Genomic DNA, 18065 nt, shown 5'->3' on the forward strand with positions numbered 1-18065 from the left:
GCATGTGTGGAGCCCGGACAAGAAGTAGTGTTCTCAGGGGATGCCGGGGGGGGCGTGGGAGGGGCTCGCGGTACAGCAGGCCTCACACAATGGTTCCATTCTTACAACGAGTTCTTTCATTATGCAGAGTTGGCTGAAACGCCTCGTTTGAGCTTCAAACTTTCTAAATACATTATTTGTGATAAATTATTAGTATGAGATGCCTATTCATACAATGTCAAGAACTCTATTTACAAAAGAATGTTAATCAGCAGATAACGATGGGCCCTTAGTTTTATACTTACCCAGATTACAATTCAGAATGTAGGCAAAAACAGCATTACACAATAAAGTGAAAGCAATACAACATAAGAGGCTGGCATGTAGAATTATTGATACAGAGCCAATGACAACACCAACCCGTGCAGCTCTTTTTCGGGGGCTCTCGATGGAGCTGCAAATATGTGATATACTAAAGGAAATTAATAGTTTTTTAAATCGCCTACAGTGTTGCAGCAGACCTTAAATCAGCAATACCACAAAGGAGAATTGCAAGAAGTCGCATGTGTCAATGCATTTAACTCTTTCACTAAAAAAGTTAGGTCTTTCCAGCTGCACATCTTCCGTTTCCAAACCAAAAGATGGGTTCAAGTGCATTTCAGGTAGCAAAAGGAACTGACACGTGGACATTCGTTCTGTCGAGTTACTTTCTGTCTAAACCTAGCTATCGTTCCAGTGTATGAGCCAGTAGGTCTGCATTTCAAAAACAGACTCTGAACCAATCAATTCTTCGCCGCTGTCACCTAGCAGATAGTAACATAAACATTGTACGAGGCATGCGCATTCTGCTGCATCCGGTCGGGGGCCATGTTAGTTGTGGATTCATGTAGCAAATCCAACGCTCCCTGCCTGCTTATGTAGTTTCATGCACCTAGCATGGTCGTCCGACAGGCTCGGCAAAACAGCTAAAAACGCGCATGCGTACATAAGAGTAAACAATCGTCGACATTTCGAAAGCAAGTCCTAATGTTAATACGCGTGTTCCCTCTTGAATGTAGCTGAAAAGTAAAATGCAAAAACTTTCCAACGCTGAAAAATGCACGTCTAGTTACGTTTTTCCTTTTAGCATCCTGCGCCCGGATGCTGCGTAGGCCGGTTTGATCCGGTTCCCCGCGCATGCGCAGTGTCCATAAACAGGAAGAGATTCACGAAGGGAGGCGGAGCGGAGTGCGGAATAGGGAAAGAGAAAGGACCTAATTAAAGAAAACGAGGTTGCAAAGGCTGTCACCTGCAGAGCGGACAGCTGCTTGTCAGAAAGAGCCACCCGGGGGCCTGTCATCGCGTCCAACATCGAGGCTACAGCGCTGAGGACATAGAGAGCGCGGTCTCTGGAGAGCCCCCTTCGGCGCCTGTCACTTCGCTGCGGGGAGGAGGTGCGCCAGCTCCTTTCTCGGAGCCCGCACTGCAGTGCGTAGCCACATACCTCCACCTCTGCCGTAAGCATGGTGCAGAAGGAGAAGGCACAGCCTGGTGCAGACGAGGCTGAGTTGCCGCCGAGTCCTGGCACCGCTCCGCTACCAGCCCTGCAGCCTCCCGAGTCAGTTGGGGAGGACACGGACACCGAGACGGCTGGCTCGCGCAGCTTCCTCTGTGGCGTGGTGGAAGGTGAGTGGGCGTCTGCCGCCTCAGGCAGGCTCATCGGGAGAGGGCTGGGTTGATACGGCTAGCTTCCCACAGTGTATCCATGCCTGCTGCAAAAGACAATCGCCTTCTCGGGTGAAATGCGAAATATGTACAGTGATTTAAAATGTTGCGATTTCTCGGATTTTGAAATTATAATTTTGCCTGGTTTGTGTTCTGCATACGGTGACCTCGCTTTTTACCAGACAAAGGGCGAGAGGGTATGCTGCTTACATACGACCCCCCCCTCCCAGTTTTGTTGTGAACTTTAGCATGAATCTAGAATCCTGTTCCTTCTCATTGTCGAATCATTTACTGCACTCACTCTGACCATATTAAGGCCCAACAGTTTTTTTCCTTTGGGGACAATCATTTTGCTGTTCTGTGATCTGGCATACAAGCTCTATTCCTGAATATTAACCGTACTTCCAACAACCCAAATACTGGTTTCGGTGGTGCAGCCTCAAGCCATGCACGTAGTCGGGTGGTGTTTCTTCCAGGATTTGCTTTGTCTGTTGATGTGCAGCGTTGATCTGCCTGTGGTGTACTGTGCAAGGATGTCGTGGGAAGAGCTGAGACCCGAGCGTAGACACTGGGTGTTTATTTTCTGCACGTTTCCACACCAACACAATTAATATTGCATAGTTTTGCTTGTATGCCACTGCTTTCCTGGGGAGTCAAAAGTAGCTCCTCATCACTGTTGGTTACAAGCTAAATGGGCTCCCCTTGGCTATAACCAGAAGCTAAATAGCTCCTGGCAATTTCGAACCCTGTGTAGGGCCCTGACAAAATGTGACACTATCCACAATTGGCAATTCTTGACATATGGAATCCACCCTGCAGATTTCTCGGCCATCACCCCAAACTTTTATCCCCAGTCTCAATAATAACTTCAGTGAGACCTTGGTTCTCACACCAATACCCACATTTGTTAACAGTACGCCAGAGCCCACTTAAAACAAAAATTGCTGTAGGTCCTCACAGGGAATATGTCTCAGGAACCCCAGCGGAAACTAACACGACTTGCTGAAATTAACCATCCAAGCAGATTCCATAAATTCTCTACAGCCTTAGGAATGCTTGTTTTGGGTCTCTTTTAGAAGTAGCAACATGTTATAAGAGGATCGCACGGGGGCAACGCGCTGATAATGGAAGCAAGACCACGCAGAGCAACAGAGTTTTGAACCCCAGATCTGCGCTTAGAAACCGAACTCGGGTACAGTATTAGGGGCTTTAAAAAAAAAAAAACAATAAAATAAATATAGAACAGCTGTATGCTCCCTACCAGCCATCCGAATATCCTTAAACTCGGAACCCGGTTTATTGGCCATCTGCTTGTTCTATTACTAGTGCAAAAAAGGAGGCACTCGTACCCCTCCCACCCCCCTGTTCCCTCTCACGAGACCCAGATCTTTTCCAAACCCCTACCTCTAGGCTTTAGAGTACAGTAATAAAAGCCTGTGTACCTTAGTCTAATGTTCACTGCCTTAAGTACCTTTAATTTAAAAAAGTCCAACCCGCAAAATAACATTTTCTCTGCATCTAGAGAAGCAATGACAAAATTACCACCATCTACTTTAAGTTCTTGAATAATGTGAACCCCCCACACCCTCTCCAAGTGCAGTATTACGACTGGGTATAAAACCAGTTTGTTCCTAGTGTATAAAATCTACGTCTGAAGGCAGAGCCAGGATCTTAATCAGAATTTTGAATCGATCTTTTAAGTGGGGTGCAGGTCTATATGAGGCGCAGGGCATCCTTGCCTCTTTAAGAGACCTGTTCGGATAGCCTCTCATTGGAAGCAGCATTTTCATCAGACCTATGTACTTCTACAGAAGTTCCCCGAAGCATAGGAAACACCACTTCAAATGTGGCATTGTTCTTCTGGTAGCAGTCACGCTCTGGCACTTTCCCACCTCCCATAGCCTGTATATAATTATTTCCTGTGGACTTATGGGTTATTTAGTTTATCCTGCACTTCATGGGGAAACTTGCAGATATCTGCTAGACTGTGTGATGAACCCAGTGAGATAATCTCAAGAAACCCGATATGGGCCTCTTCTACCCTGGGGGTGGTTTCATGTGGGGGGATCATGGGAGGGGGGAGTGGGCTCATGCCGGGGAACGGTAGGGATTTCCTTATCCCACCATCCCCTTATAACTTTCCTGAACTGACAATGGCTTATTGTAAAATGGAATAACTTAATATTATACACTCTCCTATGGACTTCGGTTCCTAGAATACTAAAAGTACTGGGACAAAGAAGGGGAACTCAGAATAGTGAATATTCAAAGTTGTGGGCTAGTCATTTCCAATTAAAGCACAAGAACAGGATATTTCAAACCAATGATGAGACCCAGCTGTGTTGTTAGAGGACAAAGCAGTTCATGGCTGTGCAGGAGATGTAGCAGAAGGAGCACAAGCCATTCGAGGTGCAGGAGCAGTCGCAGAGAGAATCCCGCCCACAGAAGTCACCCCGACAGGTGACAACCAAAAGAATTGCAGAGTGAGCGCAGCGGAAGACTGCGTACTGAGAGGAAGCCTAGCTGTGAAGGAGATGCGCTACAAGCTGCCGCCAAACTCCTCCTCGTCCTGAGACACGCAGACCACATCTCACCTGCTTTCCGCACCCTCCACTGGCTCCCAGTCAGACGAAGGGCCTGCAAGACCCTATGCATTACCCACCGAGCAGTGCACAAGACAGGTACAACATACCCACAAGAGAAGATAAAACCCTACCTCCCATCTTGCACCCTAAGATCAAGCACTGCCCTCTTTCTAGTGATTCCAACCTCTAATTCTGTCGGAGGCCTTATCAACCTTGCCCACAACTATGTGGAACTCACCCCCCCACATATTCGACACACCCAGACTACATGGCCTTCCGCTAAGCTCGGAAAACCTGGCCATGAACGCCAATTAAGACCATCTAAGGCTGCCGAGACCTTGCAACCTGCTGACAAATGTTCAGAAATCACGAGCAATGGTGCCACTGAATGCATCCATTAAGTCTCTAATAGTTTTACTCTGAATGCAGCAATCACAATCGTGCACCTGAAATCTGGAATAGCGAGCTTGTTGGATCAAAACCTCCAGCTTGCCCCTCCTATCTCCATGCTCACTCTCTACACCAGCACACAATTAAAGCGCAGCTACACCCCTCGGTCAATTTCAGCCTATCTGCTCACATACGAACAGTACTTCATGAAAACATCAACATTCTGATAAAACGCAGCTATACCCCACTAAAAACGGCATAACTGCACACATAAGCGTCCTACACAGGCCTAATGAAGCCAGAACCCAGTCCTGATGACCAACCTCCAGTCAGCACACATTCAACTGATAATAAATACCACCACACCTAATTGCTAGGATGCAGCTACAATCAGGCAATCGCATCAGCTGCGCACATAACCGGTGCACCCTACGACGCCTTACTCCCTCGACTGACCTGGACTACGGTCACAGAGGCCGTTCAACCTACCAGTGCTTTGAAGTCATACCAATGTTGTATAAAGGGCTATATAAATGCCAATAACATAACAGCATGTAGCAGATCGGGGAAGCCGCAGAAGATCAACGTAGCTGTCATTGCTCCCCGAACATCGCTGTGCAGCTCACCAGAGGCACGCAGAAGCACCGCCGCAAGTCTGCCCGCCAGACAGAGTTGCCGCGAGGAACCATTGAGTTGGCAGAGAGCAAATGCTGAGCCTGTTGTGCTCCGTGCACAGAAGCTGTCGCAATCTAATGATTTTGAATACCAAACAATTAACAAATAGAATGTGTTTGATGAATACCAAATAAGTAAAGAAAACTAAGCTAAGTGACAAAGATGAAAGTTCCCTCATAAGGGACTTCAAGAGGGGGACATTTGTAACCAGTCTTACCCAGAGCCAAGAGGCTGCCAAAAGACTTTGGGCGAACTACCAGTGAGGAAAGCCTCTATTCAACGTTACCTACAGCCAAGAGGCTGCAGGCAGACCAGATCAAGCCCACCCCTGGGAAAAGCTCATAACCAACATTGCCATCAGCCAAGAAGTTGTGAGAGACCCTTAATAAAGCATAAGTCCCCTTTAAGAGATATAAGCTTATATGTCACATTTTCAACAGACAAGAAGTTGTGAAACCACACAGACTGGTGTGGAGCATACTGTAATGAAGTTTGAAGTTAGTTTTCTTCCTGGCAGTCAAATATACCAGGAAATGGCTTATAGTAGTTAGTCCTCGCAGGCGAGTGGGCCAGAAAAGAAGATGCTGGTTTGATATCTTTGTGGCAGAAAGATTTGTGGAAACAACCTTTGTTGAACGAAAATAACTTAATGTGTATGTATCATTTATTGACGAGCAGTAGCATCACTGAGGCAAGTTATTTGCTATGCTGACGAGTTTTGGTTTCAAGCAGTATTGAGATAGTGACGTGCTATCTTGACAACGTTTTTCTTTTGAAGGAAGTGTTCTGATAACAGAAAATTGCATTTGGTTTTGGAACCTGTGTTTTGGGGAGAAAGTCAGTCATCCCTGCAAGAGGGATATTGTGGAAGACATTGAATTGTCAACCAGCTGTGGTGAAGGGCATTTGTTGTTTCTCCAAGAAAGACTCTGTGGTTGAAAAATATCTATTTCTTTGAACAGAACTTTTTGAAACAGAACTGTAATCTGAGTATTCCTGAATTGATCCAAGAGAAGGGAATACAACCCTGGTCGCAAGGAGTGCTTCTAAGAACATTTGAAATTGAATTACAAGACTGTTTAGTTGAACTAAACTTAATCCATATTTTCCTTGTGACATTTTATTGTATGTATTAGTGTGAGGGTCAGAGATATTTTGGACATTAGGTCAATTTTCTTTAGCTTTAATGTGATTGGTAGGATTAGGTTAGGGAAAGCTAGGCATACATCAAAACCCCTTTTTTAATTAGAAAACATTGAAAACTTTACCTTTTTGTGTCCGTCTAGCTTTTTTCTGACCCTTCACAACTCTCAGGTTTTCACAGATATCCTCTTCTCTGTCCCCTCTCCAGATCTATGGACCCCCCCATCTCATCTCCACCCTCTCTCCTTGCACATCCTCTACCATCAACAGTGACACCAAGTGGGGAGTCCTTTTGGCCGGCTTTGCATCTTCACATTGCTTCGTTCTATGTCTATCACACAGGCGCTATCCTGTCTTAGATCATAACTCAAACTCTCACCCCATATCGCTATGTTTACAATCTACTCTACACCATCACTCATTTAGAGCAGCTATACCCCTCGATCAAATTCGCCCTAGCTGCTCACATACGAACATTACCCCATAAACACCTCATTGTTCTAATAAAATGCAGCTATCTCCCATGGCAAACTGGCCTAGCTGCACACATAAGCGTCCTACAGGCCAACACAGTCTTGGTGTCCACCCGCCAGACTGCAAACATTCAACTGATATCAATAACTCCACACCTAAATACTAGGATGCAATTACACCAGCTGCACACATAACTGGTGCACCCTACGGCACCTTCTCTCAATTGACCTGTACTACGGTCCCCAAGGGCGTTCAACCTACAAGCGCTTTGAGGTCATGCCAATGATAGATGTATATATATATCATCTACTGCTATATAAATGCCAAATAACATAACATCTGCCTCCTTGAAGACGTTGACCTCAACATTCTCGCTCTTACCGAGACATGGTTCAATGCCAGCTCAGTCACTGCTTTTGACTTCCTCCTCCATGATGGATTCAAGAGCATCTCTAAGCCTTAACCTCACCGCACTGGCAGGGGGTTGCCTTAATCTTCCCTTAGTGGGTTCCTGCTTCCATCTTACCCATTCGGCTCTACTCTGCCTTTTGAAAGCCTGGTTTGCAAGTTGGTCCTCTCCATTGCTACTACCATTTACCGGCCTCCAGGCGCCACCTCCCTGTTCCTTTCAGAATGGGCTGATTTCTGTTCTTCCTTACTTTCATCAACCTCCTCCTCCTGGGTGACTTCAATATCCAACTGGACTCACCTGGCTCTGTATCCCCTCTCTTCACTGACATCTGCAACTCTCTGTCCCTCTCCATTTACCTTCTGGGCCAACCCATTCAGCTGAACACACTCAGGACGCCCTCATACACTCTGACCCCTCCTCCCCCCCACTAGTCACCCCTCTTTCCTGGTCAGACCACTCCTCTCACTTGAGTCACTTTTGCCTTCTGACCGGGCCCACAAAAGCCCTGCCAACCTCGTTCACTAACATCTGCCTGATGAAACCTGCTGCCTTCGCTTCTACCCTCACCCTCAAACCCTTGATTCAGCCTCTGACTCTGCTCTCAGCAACCTCCACTTGTCCATCACCAATACTCTTGACATTCTTGCCCCACTCGTGAGTATCCGCCTGCATCCAAGCGTAACACCTGGTACGACTCCGAACTTGCGGCCCTGAAACAAAAGTGCAGGGCGGCAGAATGGAATAGGCAAATCTCGAGTTCATCCTCTGACAAACTCTTGTCTGCTGCCTGCTCCAAAGGCAATACAGATGCTCCATCCATGCCAAGAAAAGAGCTCAAATACAGGCACAGGTTTCTGGTGCACCCAACAGCACGGCTGAACTTTTCATGATCGCCAGCCCTTCCGCAGTCTCCTCCTCCATTTCTCCTTCCCAGGCCGTCTGCAACGCACTGGCTTAACACTTCTCCACCAAAACCCACGACATCCTGAACACCCTTGCTAATCACCCTCTCAACCCATCCCACACCCCCTTACCTCCCTCGGCTCCTCTTCCCTCCTCCTTCCTTCTTCTCCCCTGCCACACCTGAAAAAGTTACCAGAGTTGTCTGCTACATGAATGTCTCTTCTAAACGGGTGTCCCCTTGCTCATCCAGGATCATCAAGGATAATATTGGCTCTCTGGCCCGCACTCACTGATTCCTGCAATCACACTTTTGTCACGGGATCTTTCCCCCCCCTCCCTTAAACATGCCCTTGTGCGACCACTCCTGGAAAAAAACCTTCAGCAGACCCTACCTGCCCTGCCAACTACTTGCTGGAGAAGCTGGCATTGCCTCAACTTGCACACAGAGCTTGTTGGTGGTCTCCACGACTATCAATCTGTATTCCGAGCATCCAGAAGCACAGAACTGCTCTTCTGAACACCCAAGAAGAATTGCTGGCATCGCTGGATTCCAACTCCCCAGCTGTCCTCATCCTTCTCGCTCTTTCCTCTGCCGGTAAACCATTCCATCCTCATACAAAGGCTCCCCGATACCCTTGGCATTGCGGAACGGGCACTGGACTGGCTGACTTCCTTATTAACTGACTGCTCTTCTCAGGTCATCCTGGGCACCTTCTCCTCTCCTACTGCCTTCTCCACCTGTGTTGTCCCCCAGGGTTCTGTCATCTCCCCATGGCTCTTTAACACCTATCTTGCTCAGCTTGCACGTCTCGTCTCCTTCAACTTTGACGCTCTTGCACTGTCCATCAACTCAGACTGCCTATCTGCCATCCAGTCCTGGTGCACCTCCAACAATCTCAACCTCAACACCAGTTATATTGAGTTCCTTTCAGGACCCCTGCTGCCCCCTTCTTACCTTCTCTCTGGCCTGCCTCTTTGGGCTCTCCCCCGGCTCCTTCCTCTGAAGCCAGAAACCTTGGAGTCCTCTTCGATTTCCCCACTCTCCTTCCTGCCTCACATTCAGGACATTGCCAAGAAGTCCCACTTTTGGCTAATCCAGAATAGGGCAGCAAAACGTATCCCTGGCCTTAAGCACAGGGACCACATCTCTCCTGCCCTAAAAGGTCTTCACTGGCTCCCGGGTGCTGCACGGAGAGTAGGTGGTCGATGCTTTCCTCAGCTGGCTCCCTCTTATGGAACAGCCTCCCAATGCCTCTACGCCTTGAGCAGGACTTTCTTAAATTCTGGAAGCTCCTCAAGACCTTCACCTTTTTTCCTTCTCCATCACTTTTCTTCTCTGCTAATCCCACAGTTGCTGTGATTGGTGTTTGGGGCCCTTGCGCATCCTTGGGGCCCCCAGACCTCCCACACCCAATCAGCCCAGCTCCTGTCTACCCTCAGCATACCCTCCACCCTGGAGGTTTGCACTTACTCCTAACGTGGCTCCAGGCCATTTAGCATTCAACAACTTAAACGCTTAATCTGTGGATCACGCATGAGCTCAGACTCCCCAGGACTTACCCCCTCTGCTCTCCTCCTTCCTGCACTTGCACGTTCTGAATACTCACAAGGCATAGTAGGTTTGTCCTTTTCTTCCTTTCCCCACCACTGTTCTTTTAAATATTGTTTAATAATGTATTACACTCCCTTGGTCCCTCCCCTTGCCCTGTGGGCACTTTGAAACAGTATGTTACTCGTGGTATAAGCGCCTAACCATCAAACAGTAAATAAATCCGCGCTGTGTGTAGAGCTGCTGATGCTGATGCTTATACTTTCTAAAGACCTCGTTTGTGGCTTCCTGTGCCTATACTGTTTGTCTGCATCCTTTATTTTTTGTAATTGAATTCCTAGTGTCTTGTTTTACCATCGCTGAAGTTCCTCCTTTCTTTCCATGCCCACTCATAAAAGCTTTTAGGTCTTGCACCATAGGAAAGATGCCTGATTGCAAGCTCATCTGTTAGGACTGTTTTCTATACCCTGGCCTGGTGGACAGATAAATATATATATATAGAAGGCCAAACTAGTTTAGTGACTGGGACAACTCTGGTTGCTGTAGCCAAACTAGTTCAAGGTAGCTGGACCAGTGCTCAAGTCTCAGGAGGAGTGAGCACACACAGTGAAAAGTCAAGCAACACACTTGGATAAACAGTTAAAACTAAAATATATATTTATGGCCATATAACACTATGAAAAATGACTACTAGCATTTTTATATCACACACGACTAAATAAAACATGTATGTCACTGGAGTAGGGCAAACTACATAACAAACCCCTGCCAAGGAAGGTAAGTATTATTATGCAGCATTATAGGCCCACACAGATACAGCACTAACTTTAAAAAGTCCATCCGTAAGATGTATGGGGCGTTGTGTCCAAAAAAGTTCAAAGTTTCTCATTGTGAGATGGGGGGGGAAAAGTTAGTGGAGGACTTCTGGGGTCCAATTAAGAGTTCCAAGGTGTAGAAGACGAGTTGTTCTAGTGAATGAAATATCCCCCGCTTTGGAATGCTTGCACGAGAAAGCCATGGCAAAGCCAAACTGTTATAAACTTTTCTAAACTTTCAAAAGGGAGATGGGGTTCAGATGCGTATTGTTACATCTCAACCCCCATACCACGATTCTTCGTAGGACTTGGCAGGTCTTCAGAAGAGGCTCCAAGGTCGCTTTTTCCCATCGTTGGCTCCGGTTCTTTATGCCATGGGGTTGCAGGTTCAAACACTTCTCCGGCCAGTGGCAAATGCCAGTGGTAGTTCTTCAGGATTGGTAATGCAGAAGAACTCTGTGCAGGGCTCCTCTTAGCACAGGACTGGATGCAGGAAAGCTGATTTGGACGACTGCCACCTTTGCACAACGACACAGGAGGCTACACTTGTCATAGTCAGAATTCTCTTATCTCTGGTTTCCTTGATGCTGGAACCACGCAATTTGGCAGAGATGAGTCCTGTAGCACAAGCCTCCACGTGAAACCGCAGTGTCTGCAGCATGCGGCATCAGGCCTGCTTTGATCTTGGCTATCCCAGACAACTACTCCATTATCAGGTGTGATGGTGATACCAATCAAACTAAGGGTGGAGGATTAGCCTTCATTTTCAGGAGCTCACATGAACTTGGAACTATCACCAGCCCTCGTATCTCTTCAGCTGAACTACTCTCTATTAAATTACCCATCTCACCCAATCATACTGCCACAGTGCATCTCATCTATAGACCCCCAGGTCCCATATCTCGTTCGCTGAAGACATCTTAGCCACCAGCACCAAGCTCAACTCACAAATCCTACTACTCAGTGACTTCAATCTAGGATACCAAGATGTGAACGACACCAAAGCCCTTGACTTAGCTTGCACACTGACCGATTTTGGCCTTACCTAACATATCAGAGAGCCCACCCATATTAAGGGTTGTACTCTTGACTGGGTCTCTGACTTGAACTGCTCGCTCAACATGATCTGTGACCCCCCCCTGCTCCTGATTTGATCATCATAAAATGATCTTCACTATTAATTCCAACCCACCTAGAGCCAAACCAAACCTCACACCACCTATCCACATGCATAATAAGGATATCACGGTAGAGAAACTTCTCCCACTTATCCTCCCTCTGCTGGACACGGCTACAACTACCTACTCTAACCCCATAGTCCTAGTAGATGCCTTTAATCATGCCTTGTTGAAAGCCCTTAATACCATTGCGCCACTCAAGCTGCGCAAACAAAAACCTCGCCCCACATTAATACCTGGTTCACCCCACATCTGCGTGACCTGCGTAAAGAAAAAAGAAAAGCTGCGGCACATTGCAAAACCTTACCATCTCTAGTTTTAAAAAAAACAAATACAAACCAAACACACAGTGCATATATCAACAGCTCAATTGTTCATTGCTTAATTTCGGTCACTGCTCCCCTTATCCCCCCCCCCCCCTACGAGCCTATTTATTGCCACACTCTGTATCTGCCCTGCGTGGTGGGGTCTCCCTTGTATCGTTCCAAACAATTCCGCTATTAATGATTTCCATGCCATCAGGGTTTCCGCCTCCTCCTCTCCCCTCACATTGCTCGCCTCTTGCCATACCATGGTTTCTGCCTCCACCCATTTCTGCAACTCTCTCCACCACACCTCCACCCGTGGCCTGTGACATGTCTTCCATCCCATGGCAATCCTTATTTTTGCGAGCACATATGCTAGATCTTTCAATTTACTAACATGCTTAAGTTTCTGCGATCTGGGGAACCCCCCCAGCAAGCAGGCCCAGGCTGTATCTATAATAATCGTGACCCCCTTCTCCGCCAGTTTCTGTGCTACTTCACCCCAGAAACGCTCAATTACCAGGCATGACCAGAACATGTGTTACCATGCCAGCCTTTTGTTCGTCGCGTTTAGGACATGCTTGTCGTCCAGCATTTTCAAACCTAGATATCCTCTGGGGTGTCATATATGCCCTGTGCATGATAAATAGTTGTATCTGTTTAGTCTCGCATTCCTTGACACCTTCTTGTGGTACCCCAGGGCATGTTCCCACATCCCGTCCTCTATCGGGGCTCCTACTTCCGATTCCCAGTCTAGTCTTAATTGTGTTAATTCCTTCCCGACCTTAGACATCATCTCGTACAGTCTAGAGATCTCGTAGCATCTGGTTCTTCTTCCAGTACCGTTTCGGGCCATGTTCTCCTAATTCTCTGCCCCATTCTGTGATGTGTAATATACTGGCCCGTGTGTAACCCCGTTTCCTCCCCCAGCACTTGAAAATCTATGATAGTCCCCTCTCGCCAGATATCTCCCATCGTTACTAACCCCACTGATTCCCATATTCATCTCAAAGTAGTTTATAATCTCCTCCCTCATATCTTCCCTAAAAAAGGGATCCTTAAATGCCTCTGCCCGGAGGCGCCATGTCGGAATCCTTGCTCTCTGGGGGCAGTATTGCCACCCGAGAACCAGGGGCACGTGGTCCGAGAGGACCCTTGCTTTATATTCTGCCTGTGTAATCTGTTATTACCACCGACATGGCAAAGACATAGTCCAGCCTCGTATGTAACTGCTGCGGGGCGGAATAGTGTGAGTATTTCCTTTCTTGGGGGTGTCTCGTTCTCCACACATCTGCCAAACCAAAGTCGTCTAGTAGTGTCTGCAACGCTTTAACCACTGGGGCGGGTCTATCAATCTTTCCATCTGATCTATCCACCCTGCGGTTTAATACAGTTAAAATCCCCACCCCCAGATCACTGCACTCCCCATAAACATGCTAAGGTTAGTACACCGAGTTCTGAAATATGCTGCCGTATTCTGATTGGGGGCGTATGTATTTACAATGCATATCTCCCTATTCTCCACCAATCCCCTCATTATGACCATCTTCCCATCCGTTTCCGACATTTCCTGCAACAGTTGAAACGGGACATGCGGCGCCACCCAGATGAGCACTCCCCTAACGTAAGCAGAATATGTCGAGCCGCCATAACCCCTTTCCATTTCTTCACAACCATCTTCATCTTTTCCTGTGTCAGGTGAGTCTCCTGCAACAGTGCAATGTCTTTCTTTTGTCTGCGCAGGTACAACATGACCGTGTTCCTCTTTAGATAACTATTAAGTCCCCTGACATTCCACGTAATTATTTGAAGGTCCCCCATGGCCCATTAGAGTTCCCCTTCCCCTCCCACCGGTGCAGTCCAGATCCCACTTCCATCTCAGTCTATATGGGCTTGTTCCCCATTTCATACTTCCCTTTAACTACAAACACCCCTTCCCCCCCTCTCACCTCCCTTCCCCATCTTTACCACCCCCAACTGTTGCCCAGCTCCATCCCTGGATCTCTGGCACCCCCGCATGTAGCTCTTTCTGGCAATAGCCTGTACTCGAAGCTCAGCAGGGTGAGGTCGCCCTAATGGCTATCCTGTTACTTCTACTGCCACTTGGGGGGGGGGGGGGGGGGAGGTGCCTGTGTTCCGCCACTCCTATTTGCTGCAATTCAGTCACATACTACTATCCAATTTGCTCATATATTCAATACTCTATATTCCAGTCCATTACACATCAGCAGAATCAGGGATATCCTATCCTGGCTTCAACACTACCCATCCCTACACATCTATCAATGTCTTTATCAAGTCTCTACTGGGATACCTGGCAGTGTGATTATACCAGTATGCATAGAGTGTCTTAGTCACTTATCTTGATCTCCTTGGGCCCGTTCCGCATCATGTTCCGGGCAGCCCTGTAGGTCCAGCCATGTAGCAGCTTCCTCTGGGGTGTCAAAGAAGAACATTCTACTTTTGTACAACACTTTCAATCTTGCAGGGTACAGAAGCATATATTTGATGCTAGCCATGCGCAGCCTCCTCTTCACCACTACATAACTATACCTCTGCCTCTGGACCAGCATTGTATAATCAGGATATGCTGTAATCGTAGCCGAGGCTCTTTCAAGCTCTTTTCTGAAGTACTCCAAAATCCTCTTGTGATCTTTATAGTTCAATATCTTGGCAATTATTGCGTGGGGAGGGGCTGCAGGCTTTGGTTTCCACATGAGGGCTCTATGCGCTCGCTCCACTGTGAATCCTTGTGTGAGTTTATCGGCCCCTATTTCCTGCAGGATCATATTCTCCACATAGTCCGTAGGGTCCTGGCCTCCTTCTCCTTCAGGCAGACCAACCAAACAAATGTTATTCCGTCTCGCCCTTCCTTCGGCCTCCTCTGCGCGATTCTCCAGGTTAGCCACTTGCTGCTTTAGTATGTGGACTTCCTTTGCATTATCAGTGCTGGTGGTCGTGTTAGTTTTGACCACACTTTCCAGGCTGCTCGTTCTGTCTGCCAGCGCCCTGACGTCTTGTCGCAGCAGGTTGACTTCTATCCCCACTGCGTCTATTTTGGCCTCCAAGGAGGTCCTTAGATCCGCCATTGCTATCCCCAAAGAGTCTCTTAGTTCCGTTATGGCCGTCAATATCTGGTGGTTTTCAGTCCCCCTGGGAGCTTTCCGTGGGTACCCCTGTGCCCGTGTGCGTCGACATCGTTGGAGACTGCTGTGTCTTAGCAAACGCATCCATTGTGGGTTGTTTGCTTTTGCCCTTGACCACTCTCCCCGCCATCTTGTGATCTGGATTAAGTGTCCCAAGCCGCTCTGTCCGTGGCATAGCAATTCTATTACTCTGGTTCGCCGTGATGTCAGCGAGTTATTACAGGCCATGGCTGTTATCTTGGGGTGCCCCATGTGGATTTGTGTGCGCTGAGCTATGTACTCAAGTGGGTCATATCCTCCCACGTTCCCAATTGGCCTATCTGCCACCTAGCGCAGTTTCATACCTTGTGATTTTCAATATCTGCTCTTGATGCGCAGCCCTTGCACTCTTCTGGGCCATCTGCATTTACATGGCGCCTCGGATCGTGTGGCGTAGAAGCCACGCAGACATCTGCCTCAGACAGAGCGGGAAGGCCTTCTCTTTCCCTCGGCCTCCGGCACTTTTATTTGTGAGCACGATGGTATAGTTCCATTTGTAATGGGTGCTCAATGGGCACCCTCCATAGCTGATAGCTGCCACAGTCAGTATTTAGCCTCATGTCCCAGGTCCCATACGTGCTTATAGGCAAGGGTATCTCCAGTGGACCTCGTTAGTTTCCCTCCCTCAGCGCGGTTCCTACGTTGCTTCCACTCTGCAAAATCCCGTATTTCATTTCTCAGTTCTGCTATTGAAGTGCCACTCATTTTCCGGAATTTCACTCCGTGTGATCCGCACTGTGCAGCTCCTCTGGATCTCGCACCGCACGACTCGCCCCACATCGGTTATATGTGGCTGCCGTGGTCCGCTTGGCAGCGCTTCACGGGTGGTTGCAGCCACAGGCCCAAGGGACTCGCGGCATTCCTACAGAGCTTCACCCCGGTTTAACAGCTTCTACACCCAGCTGTTATTCAGTACGTGCTCCTCCTCGCCCCAGTCAACCCAATATTTAGTGTTGGGTGCACAGAGCAAGGGGCGATTCGTTGTATGGCTCGTGCCATTGTGCCCCCGCTTGTATGCTGGCAGCGCTTCGTCTCAGCTGTTTTCACTCCACGTGGAAGAAGTGCTCGACAAGCAGTGCCGGTCCCCCTTTCAGTTCGGTTCAATTATTGCTGATCATCCGAGGCCGCAAGCCTCCGTCTCGCACGCATGGGTGCCTTTATATCCGTAGAGCGCTTGATGCGCGATCTTGGAGCCTCTGTGCCCTGTTGATCCCGCGACCCGCGGCCGGTCTCACATGGGTCATCCACGCCTCTGCTCCTCACATGCAGTCCTCGTATCCAGCAGCCCACTTACCCGCGGACGGCAGGGAGCCGCGGGCACGACAATCCTGTGCAGCCGGGGGGCACACGGTCTCCAGATGCCAGTCCTCCCCTTTCCGCATATGCGGTCACCGTACTCGCAACCTGGGTTTGCCTGTCGCACCGAGCCCCACACAATGGCTCTGCGTCCTCGCCGGTGGTACGCTCACCGTTCCAGGTGCCAAGATCCTCACGAACTCCAAGGGGCAGTGCTCCCTTATCCGCGCCTCGATCGGAACTGCAGCGTTGTCCTCCCTGCCGCGGCTGCATCTCCTTTGTTCTCCGCCATTTTGGATACTTTGTTCCGGAGCAGCCAGATGCTTCAAAGTTAATATCACTTCTGTTATTCAGCCCGATTAGCTTGGCTTTTGTAGTTGTGGCAGGGGACCCTTTCAGACACCCGTGTCTCTATTACTGAATCAGCTTGTCCATTTTTAGTGCATGTTCTAACAAATCAATGTTGGATCCCCGGAGCAGCTCTCTCAGGCACTTCCTATTCCATGGCCAGTTGGCCATGCCCCCGCTTACCACTTAGTTAATAAAAAATAAAAAAAACTAGCCATTGCCTCCTCCACCCACAAAGAAGCCATACTAGCTGCTAAAAAAAGACATGTACAGCAAACGGATAGTACAAGCTCAATCGAACACAAAGGAACTTTTCAAGATCCTCAAGGAATTAGAGTTTCCAGTAGCCCCTCTTGATACGTGCACCCCTGACATTGCCTGGTGTACCAACACCCAAAAGGCACTCTTAAACTTGCCTTGCTTCAAGCCAAAATCGACGCCGAAAGAAGCCACCTATCTGACTCGGCGGGAAACCGCCCCCCGCCCCCCCCCTGTCCAACATCTCCACGCCTTAACATTCTTTCAAACCATTCAGCTTCACACCGCTCTCTATTAAGGAAGTTGAAATTATTATTATTATTAAGGAGCTCAAGCCTTCAAATTGCCAAGGGGATGCCTGCCCCGCCCCCGTCATTAAGGAGGCTGCGCATGATCTCGCGCCCTTCACAAATGCCTCTTTTAAATCTGGTACTGTACCTAATAACCTCAAGGATGCGTGGGTTATCCCACTAATCGAAAAGACCCACTCTTGACCCGAGTAACCCTTCCAATTACAGGCCCATCACCAGTAGGGGTGTCACGGTATTAGTTTTATGACGGTACGATAACCTTCTTGCCAAATGACGGTATATCATGGTTATCGCGGTATAGCAGGTGGAGTTAACTAATCTTAACAAATATTTTCTAAAAGGTCATAAATTGTCAGATTTATCACAAATAAAACCAGGCACCCAGGGCCAGAATTGGGCTTTTCAACATACTTTCCACTGAAATGCCACCCCTTGCTTCCACCAAACACACGTGTGAAGAGGAGGAGGGGATTGTGGGGGGAGCCCTGCTGCGACTGGCAAAGCAAACTGAATAGCTTTTCTTAAGTGGTCATTTAGGCTTTTAGCTCCCCCACT

The 18065-nt window shown here is 48.2% G+C and overlaps 1 protein-coding gene across 1 annotated transcript in view; it reads left to right on the top strand.

Moving 5' to 3' along the window:
* The first annotated feature begins 1171 nt into the window (after nucleotides 1–1171).
* The window catches only part of OGA (O-GlcNAcase), an 867474-nt gene continuing 850580 nt past the window's right edge, over nucleotides 1172–18065 (top strand). Inside the window, exon 1 of the mRNA XM_069611624.1 lies at nucleotides 1172–1644. Coding sequence (XP_069467725.1) covers nucleotides 1482–1644 — 163 coding nt within the window. The 5' untranslated portion in view covers nucleotides 1172–1481. The remainder of the gene's footprint in view (nucleotides 1645–18065) is intronic.

This window comes from Ambystoma mexicanum, chromosome 8 (assembly GCF_040938575.1).
Source record: "Ambystoma mexicanum isolate Mex_15411 chromosome 8, UKY_AmexF1_1, whole genome shotgun sequence".
Lineage (NCBI taxonomy): Eukaryota > Metazoa > Chordata > Amphibia > Caudata > Ambystomatidae > Ambystoma > Ambystoma mexicanum.